This window comes from Oncorhynchus gorbuscha, linkage group LG03 (assembly GCF_021184085.1).
Source record: "Oncorhynchus gorbuscha isolate QuinsamMale2020 ecotype Even-year linkage group LG03, OgorEven_v1.0, whole genome shotgun sequence".
Lineage (NCBI taxonomy): Eukaryota > Metazoa > Chordata > Actinopteri > Salmoniformes > Salmonidae > Oncorhynchus > Oncorhynchus gorbuscha.
In genome coordinates this window covers 61,644,895-61,661,870 of record NC_060175.1, presented here as the reverse complement: position 1 = coordinate 61,661,870, position 16,976 = coordinate 61,644,895, and the positions used below count along the sequence as shown (strand labels likewise).

At 43.8% G+C, this 16,976-nt stretch overlaps 1 protein-coding gene across 1 annotated transcript in view; it reads right to left on the bottom strand.

The window, feature by feature from the left end:
• The window catches only part of LOC124031663 (solute carrier family 12 member 5-like), a 137,342-nt gene extending 120,649 nt beyond the window's left edge, over window positions 1-16,693 (bottom strand). The window contains exon 1 of the mRNA XM_046343187.1: window positions 16,231-16,693. Within this exon, the coding sequence (XP_046199143.1) occupies window positions 16,231-16,285 (55 nt within the window). The 5' untranslated portion in view covers window positions 16,286-16,693. The remainder of the gene's footprint in view (window positions 1-16,230) is intronic.
• Between the last annotated feature and the right edge of the window lie 283 nt (window positions 16,694-16,976).

Genomic DNA, 16,976 nt, shown 5'->3' with positions numbered 1-16,976 from the left:
AGCACACTTCCAAAGTTGTGTCAAAATGGCTTAAGTCAAGTCATTGGAGTGGCCATCACAAAGCCCTGACCTCAATCCTATAGTAAATGTATGGGTAGAACCGAAGAAGCGTGTGAAATGAAGGAGGCCTACAAACCTGACTCAGTTACACCAGCTTTGTCAGGAGGAATGGGTCAAAATTCACCCAACTTATTGTGGGAAGCTTGTGGAAGGCTACTCTAAACGTTTGATCCAAGTTTAACAATGTAATGGCAATGCTACCAAATTCTAATTGAGTGTATGAAAACTTCTGACCCACTGGGAATGTGATGAAAGGAATAAACGCTGAAATAAATCATTCTCTCTTCTATTATTCTGACATTTCACATTCTTAAAATTAAGTGGTCATCCTAACTGACCCAAGACAGGAATTGTGAAAAACTGAGTTAATGTATTTGGCTAAATTGTATGTAAACTTCTGACTTCAACTGTAGGTTAATCTAAGTTTATCAACATGTATAATAGATGACATCAAGCCTCGCTACCTTATGGTGTACTTATGGTCTTTACATGTATTTGTAGGTATACATGTTTATACATATTTTAAATGCCACATGTTCATATATTTGCAATTATGGAATGCCCTCAAAATTGTATTTTGGGAGCTGGTGACAGACAGATGCTATCACAGTTGTGTTGCAGGTGTCACTAGTCTCCTGTCGGCCTGTCCTTGTCTAAGTGGAGTGGGTCAGAATGATCACTAGGTGGTACACACCTGTTGTTGGGTCTGTTGGAATTGACAGATTAAACAGGGGCTGGAACCATGGAACCATGTCACATGGAATGTAGATAAGAACACGCTATGGGCTAGCATTTATTCACCCTCCTAATGTTGAGTCTCCCTCGTAAGCAATGTGGCAGTGTGGCCATGGCATCAGTGTTGTCAATGTGTGACACTCTATTTAGTATGATATGTTACATTATGAATGGCGTATTATGCGAATTTTGAGTATAGTATCACACATCTTACCCGGTTGTGCAGTAGCATGCGAATTGGATTGTCGTTGATAGTACTGTATATTTTGGAGGACGTATCCCACTGGGAACAAACTGGTTAAGTTAAACGTAATTTGTTAACATATTGTGATGTAGGATCAACTGTTGTTCTGAGGGTGAAATGTCAACCACAGGATTATGTCACCATGGTAACCAAATGTCAACATAGACAAACCTTGTATAAAGTATGTTGTATTTAAAACGTCTGATTTTCAACGTTAAATCCACTATCCGAAAATAAACTATTGGCTGGGCAGCACCTCTTACTGGAGAGTTGATATATCTACAGCTATCCATTTGGTCTACCATCCAGGGTTTAATCAAGCCCAGCCCAGCATACAGTAGCTATGATATTTGTCACTGTGCTATCATGAGAATGATTGTTGAGAGAACCACACCTAAAAACTAAATATATTCACTGTTGCAATCAAAGTCATTCCAAATGGTAGTTTTAACAGAGAAAAATAATAATTCATCTATAATCAATTCTGCTATTTAGGCCTATATACCATTTGGAAAGTCATAAACTGCCATTGTTTCAATTCAACCCAGCGATCAACAAATAAATAGACAACAGGCCTTGGGTTTCAAGCTCTGGTTGATTTCAAATCATATTTTGTGATACAGTATTTAACTGTGTTTGGTGGCATAGTTCCATCTGTGCCACTAACTTAGTCTGGGTTTAATTACAGTTTGTTTACAAATGAGTAAATAACATGTTGGATTCACGTCTCCAACTCAACCATAAATCTAAGTTAAAGAATTGTCACGTTCTGACCTTATTTTTTTTGTTATGTCTTTGTTTTAGTATGGTCAGGGCGTGAGTTGGGTGGGTTGTCTATGTTCCTTTTTCTATGATTTGGGATTTCTGTGTTTGGCCTGGTATGGTTCTCAATCAGAGTCAGCTCTCATTCGTTGTCCCTGATTGAGAACCATACTTAGGTAGCCTGGTTTCACTTTTGAGTTGTGGGTGAATGTTTCCTGTGTCTGTACCACACGGGACTGTTTCGATTTTCGTTTGTTCATTCACGTTGTTATTTTGTGTTTTGGTAGTGTTCAGTTTTATATATTAAGATCCTTCCTACTACTCCTCTTCGTCAGAAGAACATTGGATGTTCTTCACCCATCTAATTTTCTTTTAGATCATAGTGATAGCACATTGGAAATTCAACATATTTTTGGCTGTCTTTTTGAGTGGTCCATGTTGTAATGAACACGAGGGAGACAGAAGGCTGGTTTCAAGTGCAGGGCGCAGCAGGTGTTTAAATGCTTTAAGTGTTTGTATCTGGATTTCTACAATTTGTAGTTGGTGTGGGGTTTTTAAGTCAGTGACATTTGGAGATACTGGTATTTTTAAATATTGCCCCAGGTATTTTGTAGAATTTACTGATGGTCTCCATCTAGCCCCATAGGGATATCGAATGTCAAACTAAATTCACCATGGGCATGTCGATTGTGTCACATGCAGCTGAGCTCCGAACTGATGATTGCCTGGGTGCTGCCAACCCACACCCTTTTTTCCTACCATCTCGCAAATCTCAGTTTTGGACGTGACTGACATCATGGCGAAATGATCTTTTTACACATTGTCGTCAATTTAATAAATGTCTCTGACTCGTATTGACGCCACATGGGCCATTTTAGAAATTAAAAGTTTTTTTTTTAGGGGCAGTCACTCTTTCAATAGACATGGGGGCCTCAGATTGGGCTCTGCCTGGGACCTCCAAGTCACGTCATGTGTGTGTGTGTGTGCGTGCGTGTGTGTTTGCGGGTGAGGTTAACCGGGTAGAATACAGTGTTCTGGGGCATATTCAGTAATATTTAGATCACTGCAGACAGAAAGGTGATGTATACTGTGAAGAACATACAGTTCACATTCCGTATCATGAATCAGAGTAAAAGGGAGACATTTTTTGAAAAAGAGGGAGAGTAAGCGAGGAGAGGATAATGACCTTTACATCTGACTGTAATTGGTGAAAATCAATGTGTAACAAGACCGAAAGATGTTTAAGGGAATTAAATCTGAGTTTACAAGAAGTGAGATTGATAAACAAAAAATACACTTGGCCTTCAGATGGATGCACTTAGCTTGGATTTATGAGTTTACATAATTTATTCTGTAGAGATAGGCAATAGGGTCCTTAAAAACCTGATTGGATGTTTTGCTATGTGGTTCACTGCACCAGTATAAGATCATCTATTGAGTTCTTTAGTAATGCATACTCATAAATTCAAAGCTGCAAACATGTAACACAATGCTGTTTAATTAGCCAATGACGAGTGTTGCTGCATTATGCACGTATCAGCTAGCTTGGGGGGATTAGGTACATCAGAACTCTGTTGCGTGGGATGGGAGAGGGAAGATCATGTACTAGAGCAGTCGATACAGAAATGGAGTGAATTAAAGTGTTTCTGATGTGCGAGCACATTCCAGAAGCGACTCCCGTCCTCTCTCCTCTCCTCACCTTAGCGCCAGTCCCATTGATAGACTATTGATTAGCCCCCAACGTGTCAATTTGTATTGCTGCTTGGCAGGCAGTGAGCTGAGGCTCTGGGGACTCTGTAGCCTCAGTGTCCCTTGGAATGGGCCATTTTTTAATTATATTATTCTGACTTTTTTTTTTTTTTTTTTTTTTTATTTATTTCACCTTTATTTAACCAGGTAGGCTAGTTGAGAACAAGTTCTCATTTGCAACTGCGACCTGGCCAAGATAAAGCATAGCAGTGTGAACAGACAACACAGAGTTACACATGGAATAAACAATTAACAAGTCAATAACACAGTAGAAAAAAAATGGGCAGTCTATATACAATGTGTGCAAAAGGCATGAGGAGGTAGGCGAATAATACAGTTTTGCAGATTAACACTGGAGTGATAAATGATCAGATGGTCATGTACAGGTAGAGATATTGGTGTGCAAAAGAGCAGAAAAATAAATAAATAAAAACAGTATAAAAAACAGTATGGGAATGAGGTAGGTGAAAATGGGTGGGCTATTTTCCTATAGACTATGTACAGCTGCAGCGATCGGTTAGCTGCTCGGTTAGCTGATGTTTGAAGTTGGTGAGGGAGATAAAAGTCTCCAACTTCAGCGATTTTTGCAATTCGTTCCATTCACAGGCAGCAGAGTACTGGAACGAAAGGCGGCCAAATGATGTGTTGGCTTTAGGGATGATCAGTGAGATACACCTGCTGGAGCGCGTGCTACGGATGGGTGTTGCCATCGTGACCAGTGAACTGAGATAAGGCGGAGCTTTACCTAGCATGGACTTGTAGATGACCTGGAGCCAGTGGGTCTGGCGACGAATATGTAGTGAGGGCCAGCCGACTAGAGCATACAGGTCGCAGTGGTGGGTGGTATAAGGTGCTTTAGTGACAAAACGGATGGCACTGTGATAAACTGCATCCAGTTTGCTGAGTAGAGTGTTGGAAGCCATTTTGTAGATGACATCGCCGAAGTCGAGGATCGGTAGGATAGTCAGTTTTACTAGGGTAAGCTTGGCAGCGTGAGTGAAGGAGGCTTTGTTGCGGAATAGAAAGCCGACTCTTGATTTGATTTTCGATTGTAGATGTTTGATGTGGGTCTGGAAGGAGAGTTTGCAGTCTAGCCAGACACCTAGGTACTTATAGATGTCCACATATTCAAGGTCGGAACCATCCAGGGTGGTGATGCTAGTCGGGCATGCGGGTGCAGGCAGCGATCGGTTGAAAAGCATGCATTTGGTTTTACTCGCGTTTAAGAGCAGTTGGAGGCCACGGAAGGAGTGCTGTATGGCATTGAAGCTCTTTTGGAGGTTAGATAGCACAGTGTCCAATGACGGGCCGAAAGTATATAGAATGGTGTCGTCTGCGTAGAGGTGGATCAGGGAATCGCCCGCAGCAAGAGCAACATCATTGATATACACAGAGAAAAGAGTCGGCCCGAGAATTGAACCCTGTGGCACCCCCATAGAGACTGCCAGAGGACCGGACAGCATGCCCTCCGATTTGACACACTGAACTCTGTCTGCAAAGTAATTGGTGAACCAGGCAAGGCAGTCATCCGAAAAACCGAGGCTGTTGAGTCTGCCGATAAGAATATGGTGATTGACAGAGTCGAAAGCCTTGTCGAGGTCGATGAAGACGGCTGCACAGTACTGTCTTTTATCGATAGCGGTTATGATATCGTTTAGTACCTTGAGTGTGGCTGAGGTGCACCCGTGACCGGCTCGGAAACCAGATTGCACAGCGGAGAAGGTACGGTGGGATTCGAGATGGTCAGTGACCTGTTTGTTGACTTGGCTTTCGAAGACCTTAGATAGGCAGGGCAGGATGGATATAGGTCTGTAACAGTTTGGGTCCAGGGTGTCTCCCCCTTTGAAGAGGGGGATGACTGCGGCAGCTTTCCAATCCTTGGGGATCTCAGACGATATGAAAGAGAGGTTGAACAGGCTGGTAATAGGGGTTGCGACAATGGCGGCAGATAGTTTCAGAAATAGCGGGTCCAGATTGTCAAGCCCAGCTGATTTGTACGGGTCCAGGTTTTGCAGCTCTTTCAAGAACATCTGCTATCTGGATTTGGGTAAAGGAGAACCTGCAGAGGCTTGGGTGAGGAGCTACGGGGGGGGTGGAGCTGTTGGCCGAGGTTGGAGTAGCCAGGCGGAAGGCATGGCCAGCCGTTGAGAAGTGCTTATTGAAGTTTTCGATAATCATGGATTTATCGGTGGAGACCGTGTTTCCTAGCCTCAGTGCAGTGGGCAGCTGGGAGGAGGTGCTCTTGTTCTCCATGGACTTCACAGTGTCCCAGAACTTTTTGGAGTTGGAGCTACAGGATGCAAACTTCTGCCTGAAGAAGCTGGCCTTAGCTTTCCTGACTGACTGCGTGTATTGGTTCCTGACTTCCCTGAACAGTTGCATATCACGGGGGCTATTCGATGCTATTGCAGTCCGCCACAGGATGTTTTTGTGCTGGTCGAGGGCAGTCAGGTCTGGAGTGAACCAAGGGCTGTATCTGTTCTTGGTTCTGCATTTTTTGAACGGAGCATGCTTATCTAGAATGGTGAGGAAGTTACTTTTAAAGAATGACCATGCATCCTCAACTGACGGGATGAGGTCAATGTCCTTCCAGGATACCCGGGCCAGGTCGATTAGAAAGGCCTGCTCACAGACGTGTTTTAGGGAGCGTTTGACAGTGATTAGGGGTGGTCGTTTGACTGCGGCTCCGTGGCGGATACAGGCGATGAGGCAATGATCACTGAGATCCTGGTTGAAGACAGCAGAGGTATATTTGGAGGGCCAGTTGGTCAGGATGACGTCTATGAGGGTGCCCTTGTTTACAGAGTTAGGGTTGTAGCTGGTGGGTTCCTTGATGATTTGAGTGAGATTGAGGGCATCTAGCTTAGATTGTAGGACTGCCGGGGTGTTAAGCATATCCCAGTTTAGGTCACCTAACAGAACGAACTCTGAAGCTAGATGGGGGGCGATCAATTCACAAATGGTGTCCAGGGCACAGTGGGAGCTGAGGGGGGTCGGTAGCAGGCGGCAACAGTGAGAGACTTGTTTCTGGAGAGAGTAATTTTCAAAATTAGTAGTTCAAACTATTTGGGTATGGACCTGGAAAGTATGACATTACTTTGCAGGCTATCTCTGCAGTAGACTGCGACTCCGCCCCCTTTGGCAGTTCTATCTTGACGGAAGATGTTATAGTTTGGTATGGAAATCTCTGAATGAGCCAGGATTCAGACACGGCAAGGACATCAGGGTTAGCAGAGTGTGCTAAAGCAGTGAGTAAAACAAACTTAGGGAGGAGGATTCTGATGTTGACATGCATAAAACCAATACTTTTTCGATCACAGAAGTCAACAAATGAGGGTACCTCGGGACATGCGGGGCCTGGGTTTACCTCCACATCACCCGCGGAACAGAGAAGGAGTAGTATGAGGGTACGGCTAAAGGCTATCAAAACTGGTCGCTTAGAGCGTTGGGGGCAGAGGATAAGAGGAGCAGGTTTCTGGGCATGGTAGAGTATATTCAGGGCATAATGCGCAGACAGGGGTATGGTGGGGTGCGGGTACAGCGGAGGTAAGCCCAGGCACTTGGTGATGATGAGAGAGGTTGTATCTCTGGACATGCTGGTTGTAATGGGTGATGTCACCGCATGTGTGGGGGGTGGGACAAGGGAGGTAACAGGGGTATGCAGAGTGGATCTAGGGGCTCCATTGTGAACTAAAACAATGATAACTAACCTGAACACCAGTATACAAGGCATATTGACATTTGAGAGAGACATACAGCGAGGCATACAGTAGTCACAGGTGTTGAATTGAGAAAGCTAGCTAAAAACAGTGGGCGAGGCTAATCAGCTAGCACAACAAACAGCAGGTAAAATGGCGTTGACTATGCAACTGGGCCGACAGACAAAACAAACAAGCAGAGTGGAGTACCGTGATTAATGGGCAGTCCAGTGTGCGTCAGCTATGTAGCCAAGAGATCAGTGTCCAGGGGGCAGCGGTGGATGGGGCAGGGGGGCTGGGCTGGCGAGTGTTATCCAGGTTTTTTTTTTTTTTTAAACTAACAATGACTAAATAGCTTGTAGCTAGTTAGCTGGTTAGCGTCTGGAGGTTCTTGAGTGTGTCATAAAAATAAAATAAAAATTAAAAGTAACAGCGATTCCGTACCACAGTGGGTGAGGCAAGTTTCCGGAAGGTATAAACAAAATAAAAATCAAAAAGAGATAGAAAGTAAATGGGTTCAGAGTGTTTGGGATGCAGTGATTCAGATGGTTAGCAGGCCTGTGCTAGCAAGCTAACAGTTCGTAGGCCCGGGCTAGACAAGCTAGCCGTTAGCAGGCCGAATTAGCAAGCAGGGAGATAGCGAGGGCTAGAGAGTTAACCTTTGGGGGGACGTCGCGATGGGGTGAGTCTGTTTATTCCTCTTCATGCGGTGACATCGACAGACCGGTCGTGGGCCCGGGTAGTTGTAGACCAGGAGTATGCTACAGGTGCTCTAGTACGCTAGGTGAGCTGGAGACACAGCGTTTCAGAAAGCTCGCGGGCCTTGGCCGGCAGATGGATCTTTGACGATGTCGCAACGAAAAAGCCTGTTGAAACCACCTCGGACGGTTATGTCGGCGGACCAGTCGTGATGGATCGGCGGGGCTCCGTGTCGGCAGTAAAGGGTCCAGGCCAATTGGCAAAAGAGGTATTGTTGGGCCTCTTCGGCTAGTCGGGAGATGGGCTTAGCTCGAGGCTAGCTCAAGGCTAATTGGTGCTTGTTTTGGGACAGAGACGTTAGCCAGGAGTAGCCACTCGGATTGCAGCTAGCTAGTTGCGATGATCCGGTGTAAAGGTTCAGAGCTTGCGGTAGGAATCCGGACAAAAAAGCAGTCTGATGTGTTCTGGGTTGATGTCGCGCTGGTGTCCTAGTTAGCTTTGAAGACCGCTAGCAATGGCTAACTGAGTACTAGCTAGTAGCTAGTTAGCTGGCTAGCTTCTGATGGGGGTTCCGGTTCTAAAGTAAAGTATAGAAAAAGCAGATCCGTACCACATTGGGTGATGCGGGTTGCAGGAGAGTATATTCAGCTCTAGTTGGAAAGTGAGATTAAAATATGTACGAAATATATACAGAAAAAAAAACGAATAAAACTATATTTACACTAGACAGGACGGGACAAGACTAAACACACGTCCGACTGCTACGCCATCTTGGAAGAATGAATGTTTCATGTAGTTTGCCTTTGAAAACGATCAGAGTATGTTCCAAGGCCTATTTCATTATTATGTTCCCATTCTGTCTGCCTCTATGGGGCCGATGATCACTCTCCTGTGTGTGCGCGTGTGTGTGCGTGCGTGTGTGTTCGTGTCTGCGTGTGTGTTTTATGTGTTAAGACTGCAAACTGCCCCATTATCCCACTGTTTGGCATAATGATGTATCTCAAATGTTGGATTGAAAACAGAAGGTCACGCTCCACCTGTGAGCCGTGTCTGACACCCAAACAATTAGAGGTTGGTGCATTTCCCAGTTTCATATCTACACAGGAAACAATGGACAATTCTGGTGTGGATGGGCAGTGAAAACATGTGGATTCAAGGACTATGTCCTGTACTGACTTTGTTTCACTGTATATTGTGGGTGCAGGATGTGATGCACATAGATCTTCTGCACTGTACATTCAAATGCATATTCTGCGCTCTGCGTTGAGACATAAGTGTTGAGACGGAAACTTGAAGACCTATCCTCAAGTGTGTGTGTGTGTGGGGGGGGGGACCTTTGAGAGGTATTTCAACTTTCAATTTCACAGTTGTCCTTCTAGATTGTGTATCAGCGAGCTAGCTGTGTCTTTCCCAGAACTGTTTGTGCTGATCTAATAATAATAGAGAAGTAATTATCTGGGATCACACGCAGGGGACAAATGGAGCCACATGCAGTCAGACTGTGATATAACGAAAGCATAGATCAGAGTACAGGAGGAGAAGGTAGGTGAAGAAAGGAGTGACTCAGGCTACTCTCTCTCTCTCCCTCCCTCCCATCCCATTTCTGTTTCTGTGTTATTTCATCTGTCTGTCTCCCTCTTATTCTATACCTGTTTCTCTCTTCATCTCTATGAGAAGATGCATAAAATACTAACTGAACAATCTGAGCTATGTCTCTATGTTCTTCAATGGCCTCAAGTATATTACCATTACCATTAAACAGTGGCACAAATCACTCCTGATATGAGATTCATGTGTATTTCTCCACAGGACCCTGAAAGCTGGTGAGATGCAGCTGAACAACCCTTTACCCCCAGAGATAACAATCTGTCTGCTGGTCTGACAGCAGGCCAATGCTTATTTATCAAGTGTATCAATTTCCATTTGTCTTGCCATTACACTCCTCTGTGGCTGACCACGTACTCCCTAGTCATTTTAACAAACGTGTCAAATGAAACCCGTGTCATCAGATTTTGCCTCTCTATCTCTCTCTCTGTGTCGCTCTGAAACGTATTTCAGAGCTGATTGGGAGAAATAAACCTCAGAAACAAGGATCTGGACCTCTCTAGTCACAACCCCTCACCTTCCATTAGTATTAAGCTCAGAGCTACAAAAACATTTTTAATCACTGCTAAATAAAAACAAATACATGTCACTCTTTTACCAGGGAGGGACTTGCGTCAGCCGTTTCCGTCAAATAGAATAAGTACAGGTTGGAACCGAAGTAATGACTAGTTATATATTTAAACAGTCACCAAGCAATTACAATGAAGTAGATGGCAGAGCCTGCTGTATAATTAAGACGTTTTATTGCCAATATACTATGGGGCAGATTGAATTAAACTTTTGCGTCAGTGCAAAGTTTGCACCTGCTCTTTTCACAGTTTTTATGATTGTGATGCCTGTTATTGTTCCTTTCTGATAATAGGTGCCAACATTCAATTGTGAATAAACGTTTCCAACAACATTGCATGCAAACAGGTGATAATATTGCATGACACCTATGGCAGTAGGTGTTAATGGGCCAAATTTGCCATGAAGATCTATTTGAAGTCTTAAATGTTTGAATGATGTTTGCTCTACTGAGGTGGGTGTTTAGTATATATGCTGGCTATTAACAATTTGATTTGTCGTCCTGTCTTTGTGTCACAGCGGTGCAAATTAGCACCTTCTCTTGGAACATTAATCTTATGTTGTGTCAGTCCCATAACTCAGACTATTGACCATAATCTCTTAACTCATCGTGTGTGTGTGTGTGTGTGTGTGTGTGTGTGTGTGTGTGTGTGTGTGTGTGTGTGTGTGTGTGTGTGTGTGTGTGTGTGTGTGTGTGTGTGTGTGTGTGTGTGTGTGTGTGTGTGTGTGTGTGTGTGTGTGTGTGTGTGTGTGTGTGTGTGTGTGTGTGTGTGTGTGTGTTCTCAGCAACTCCAGGAGACTGCAGCAGGGTCAATGCTCACTGAGTTTCAAATCAATAAACAGACAGCAGATCTTCGCTGTTAATCCAATTTAAAGTTTAGGGCTCTATTCCATCCGTATCGTGGAAGTTCAGCGTTACAGCCAGTGGCAACTCCTCAGAGGAGGAGGAAGCAGAGGACCATGCAGAGAACCATAAATAATAAATCATACATTTTTTAAAATCATTTTTAGATAAAACTATACTAAACATATTCACATCACTAAATACCTGATTAAAACAAACTGTTATGCAATAAAGGTCCACTGTAGCCTCAGCATCACCTTCTAGGGTAGCACCTTGGTGTAGCCAGGGGACAGCTATTTTCCATCCTCCTTTGGCTACATTGATTTCAACACAAAACCTAAGAGGTCGTGCTCCTCACCCCTTTCCATAGACCTACTGTACATGATAATTATGATGACTTCTGGAGGAAGTCCTACAAATCAAAGATGTTGCAGTATGAACTGCAAATGAGCCTAGTACTACACATTTATGATTTAGAAGCCTGGTGATTTGGTGACATTGTTGGATAGATTAAGATTGAAATTGAGATCGTGAATAATGACAGTTGAGAATTCTTAGGATTTTATTACATTCAAATTAGTTTCTTCAATCTACAGGAGATGAATTATATATTGCTTGCTTGTTTTTATTTTTGTGTTGTGTTAGCAAAGCATATTGAAATAAATTACACTAACTTCAGTAGCAAGTAGCTACCAGAGTGCCATTTTCTCTGCCAGAATGGCTAACGCTAACAACATGTTGAAGAAGCCCTTTCATTCATTGACTTCAGATTCCAGCTTCTGGGGAAAAAGCTGTATAGTTCATGTAATGGACGAAGGTCTGTGTACTCAAACTACGCAACACAAGGAGAAGTTAGGAAGGAACAGGGATGTTTTCTCAAGCAGCTTATCGACACTACTGCATTTTTGGGAATGCAAGAGTTTGCTTTTACTTAGGAGCACGATGAGAGGGGAAGTTTTGCTAACAAGGGCAACTACAAAGAGCTTGCAGAGGTAATTGCATGTTACAATGCTTTACTTGCTGAGTTTCTACTGTCTAGAGACTCAGCAAGTTTCTACATGTGGCCGTTTCTACTGTCTTCTCTGGGATGTAGAAATCAATTCTGAATGATTTCATAGCTTCCATCGCATCATCCATCAAAAGTGAGATTAAAAGACAGGTTGATGCAGCATGTTTTTTGGCCCAACACGTGCTCAAGTGCACTTTTCACTTTCCTCTGGTATTTATTTAGCAATCCCGATTACATGACCGACACAAGCAAACATTTTCGGGGGGCGGCAGGTAGCCTAGTGGTTCGAACATTAAGCCAGTAACCGAAAGGTTGCTTGATTGAATCCCTGAGCTGACAAGCTAAAAATCTGTCATTCTGTCCCTGAACAAGAAAGTTAACAAACTATTCCCCCATAGGCCGTCATTTTAAATACGAATTTGTTCTTAACTGACTTGCCTAGTTAAATAAAGGTTCAAATGTAAATTTGAAATATATAACTGTTGCAGCAGTCTAGGCTACAACTAAACATTAGCAATCTGACATGCTGTATGGGATGAAAACAACATTTGGATCAACTGTATGATGCTAACAACAACAGCAGCTGCGTTCAGCCTATGCACCCTGTCCACCTGGTCAGGGTAAACTAATTGGTAACATTGTTTATTTATACTATAGTCCATTTGTTTGTATCAGGAGAAAATGCAAATGTGATCAAATTTGGTTTATATTCCAAATTGGGCTGGCTATGCTCCCTAGACATTTTCAATAAAAAACTATTAACTGGAATTAATCCATCAACACAATAGTGATGACATAGACTGTGAGTGAATTCTTTATTAGGCCTACAGTTGCATAGGCCTACATGATGCAAACATGCATAAAGCAATCTCAGCCCTGTAATTTCTATTGTCGATCAATTGTTGTCTCTGTGTAAAGGAAACCAGCCTTTTAGTCTAGTCTAAATATAATTACTTAAGGTCGGTGCAGTTTGACAGGTTTTTCATCCTGCCCAGGGCCAGGAGTTTTTTTTAAACCATGTGACCTGATTAGGAAAAACTGGTCCCATAGCTGTTATAAAGCCTTTTTACAACTGATTAATCACTGTCATACCCTATAGGGTCCAATGTTTTATCTGGTTATTTGACCAGATAAGCAAAAACCACAGGCCTCAGGGGGAAAAAATTGCCCAAACACTCTGGGACCTGTGGTGCCACCAGTCTGTTCACAGTTGTCAGTTATCGTCAGGTATGTGGATGATCTTTATTCAAGACCATTTCTTGGGCTACTTTGACGTGTTGAGTGGGCGAGATGCACAGTCTGTTTGACTTTGTGAATTCTGAGATGTCTGAGTTCAACTTCATGGAGAAACTTGTCCAAACCTATGATGATGTCACTGTAACGGAATGTTTCTGCTATTTGTAGTCCCCTCCTGTTCCTGATTAAGAGGTGATGACCACTCGACTCTACTACCAGCGTCAACTTTCTCCTGACATGAACTTAAACCATGTCTCATGTGCCCTCTCATCCACTGGCACATCGAGATCATTCTGACGGGTTGCATCACTGCCTTGTACGGCAACTGCTCGGCCTCCGACCGCAAGGCACTACAAAGGGTAGTGCGAAAGTCCCAGTACATCACCGGGGCCAAACTTCCTGCCATCTACCAGGTGGTGTCAGAGGAAGGCTCTAAAAATTGTCAAAGACTCCAGCCACCCTATTCATAGACTGTTCTCTCTGCTACCGCACAGCAAGCGGTACCAGAGCGTCAAGTCTAGGTCCTAGAGGCTTCTAAACAGCTTCTACCCCCAAGCCATAAGACTCCTGGACATCTAGTCAAATAGCTACCCAGACTATTTTGCAAACTGCAGGCCTTGTGACACATGCCAAGTCAGGCAGTCAATCCAAAATATTACAGACCAGATCAACCCTTCATTGAAAAAGACATGAGTTGGACAGGGATTACGGCAACACTTTTTTTATAACCCACCTGTACAATGCATTATGAATGAATTTATTGTTCCCTCTATCACACATGGTGCATTATAAGACTTGCTATAAGCATTCATAATGCATCACATAGCATTATGCATTATAAAACAAAAACTCCTTTAGAAATACATCAACGTTTACAATGCAGAAGGCTCATATGCTGATATATGCATGTTGCTGCAGTAGTTTTAATTGCCTAATGTTTTATTCCCTGTGCAGCACACATTCGGGCTCTCTGCCCATTCTATGCAACACCGGGTAATAATTTAACTTCAGACAATGACAAGCCAAAAACCAGCCAGGACCACAAGAGTTCAATGAGAAACCCAGGAGAATTCAGAATGAGTTTAAAATGTGCACACACTCCCACACACACACACACACACACACACACACACACACACACACACACACACACACACACACACACACAAAAACACATTGATGCAAGAATGTGCACACACTCTAGGAAAGATAGTTTAGCAGGAATTGTACTATTCCTTGGTAACATGAGATCCTAAAGTCCCATACAGCTGGGGATTGAACAGGACACAGAGTTTGAGCATTTGCAGCAGACTGGGGGCAGGAGTAGAGAGAGAGATTTCCCCACAGCCTCATTTCAGCACCATGGACAGAGTCTAATCCCAGCAATGTGTGCAGTCCACTGTATTAATTAACAAATGCAGTAGACTGGAACAGCATTGCATAGTTCCAGAGAACAACAGTATTCAGAACCAAGGACAGCGACTGTGTGAATACCAAGATTAATGCTTGCACCATGGAGGTAAGGCTGCAGTGGCTTTGAAAGTGTTCAGAAATAACATCAGCTTAATACATTTTGGGAAATCCCTGTGATTCATAATTAATTTGTTTTATCAGCACATAATTAATCCTGCCTTTACAGCAGTGGTGAGCTGTAGAGCACACACGAATACGTGTGCGTGTACATGCAAAAACACACGCACGCGCATGTATGCACATGCATACACAGATGGAGCACAAACAAGCCTGTCATGGAAAGTCTGTTTTTGCCCATATATGCATCCTGTCAACCTCCATCAAAAGGTTTATCAATATGATCCAAGATGAATGAAGTGTGAGCTCAGAGAAAATGGCTATGACAAGAATACAAGAATCTACAAGCAGAGGTTGAAAGCACTGCAAGCCACATCTGAAGGAAACAAGTTTCTCTGCAGGTACACAGAAACGTTACTGCACCGCTCTGGCGCAAAGACACAGGGGTCGAGGAACGTCCTTCCTGCCAATGTATTTACTCAACTTCAGAAAAAAATTAGGGATTATAGTCAAGGGAAAAAAGGAAATGTTCTGAATGCTTGGCAAACAGACTGTGGTTGACATATGCATCCCCAGGCAGTCCCTTCACCCAAACATGCCTCTGCCTGGGAGCCAAGTGACAGTGCCATGAAGCAGACTGGTCCTCTGGCTACAGGAATACAATAATCTGCTGCTCCTCTCCTTTCCTCTTCTTCACACTGAAACGCCATTATTATTCCTGTCACTGCAACCTTGCAGTAACAGCTACAGCTGAACACTGTAAATGCCAGTGGAAGAAGAGGAGTGCAGAGATACAGATACATTCCTCTGTCCATCCCTTTCTCTCTCTCTCTTTCTGTCTCCCTCTCTCTCTTTCTGTCTCTTTCTGTCTCTCTCTGTCTGTCTGTCTGTCTGTCTGTCTGTCTGTCTGTCTGTCTGTCTGTCTGTCTGTCTGTCTGTCTGTCTGTCTGTCTGTCTGTCTGTCTGTCTGTCTGTCTGTCTGTCTGTCTGTCTGTCTGTCTGTCTGTCTGTCTGTCTGTCTGTCTGTCTGTCTGTCTGTCTGTCTGTCTGTCTGTCTGTCTGTCTGTCTCCCTCTCACTCTGTCTCTGTCTCTCAGTCTCTCTCTCTCTCTCTCTCTCTCTCTCTCTCTCTCTCTCTCTCTCTCTCTCTCTCTCTCTCTCTCTCTCTCTCTCTCTCTCTCTCTCTCTCTCACTCTGTCTCACTGTCTCTGTTGTGGAGTGACATTCACATGAGTGTTTGCACACCCCCACATACCCCTGAAAACAGACACACACTCACTCCCACAAACGGTATACTGTAACTTGCAAATACACACACTTTACTCACATGCACACATTCATGAGCACCCCCCACAAAAATACTGTTGCTATAAACACCTCATACTCCCCCTCACAAACACACTTATTATCCTCCCTCCCCTCCCACCTTCCAACAGAAACACAGTCACCCCCACACACCCCCTCACATCTCTGTGATAGATTTCATCACTCACCCTGGCAGTTGGGTCCCCCCTCTCCCTCCTCGGTGTCTGTCAAGTTGTTTAGCATCCTCTCTTCCTCAGGCTGCTTTCTGTGGAGAGAGAGACACTGCTACTGCGCTAGCACTCTGCTCTTTGCTGGCTGACAACCAGAGCTCTGTGGGTTGGAGCCACAGCAGGGAAAGCAGCACGAATGACAAGAAGCACCTTTTTTTATTTCTGCGGCTCACTGCCTTCCTGTCTCTCCCTCTTCCCTTCCGTCTCACACTCAGAAAAAGAGCAGTGTAGAGAGGAGAGAGTCTTTGCCTCTGCAGATGTTTTTCTCTCCTACACTTCTTGTTGTCTTTTCCCTGGCGTGTTGCGTGATCTCTCTCTTTTCAGGAGGAGGATAAAGAGAGTGAGACAGGCTGTAGGGTATAGCTGATGATGGAGTGCCGGTCTCTCACTCACACGATCTGTGCACTGCACAACTACGATCGCCCCCCAGTTGGCCTAAGCTGTTGACTAAATTCCTTGTGCATTCAAAACACATTATCTTTCTCTCGCACACACTTGCACACACTCGAGAGAGAGAGAGAGAGAGAGAGAGAGAGAGAGAGAGAGAGAGAGAGAGAGAGAGAGAGAGAGAGAGAGAGAGAGAGAGAGAGAGAGAGAGAGAATCAAATGGAGTTCTGCCTTCTGAGATTAAGCCTCTCTTTTTATGTTATTTTCAAATGCAAGACAATATTTCATTTCATTTCATTATTGATTATTTATTCCTC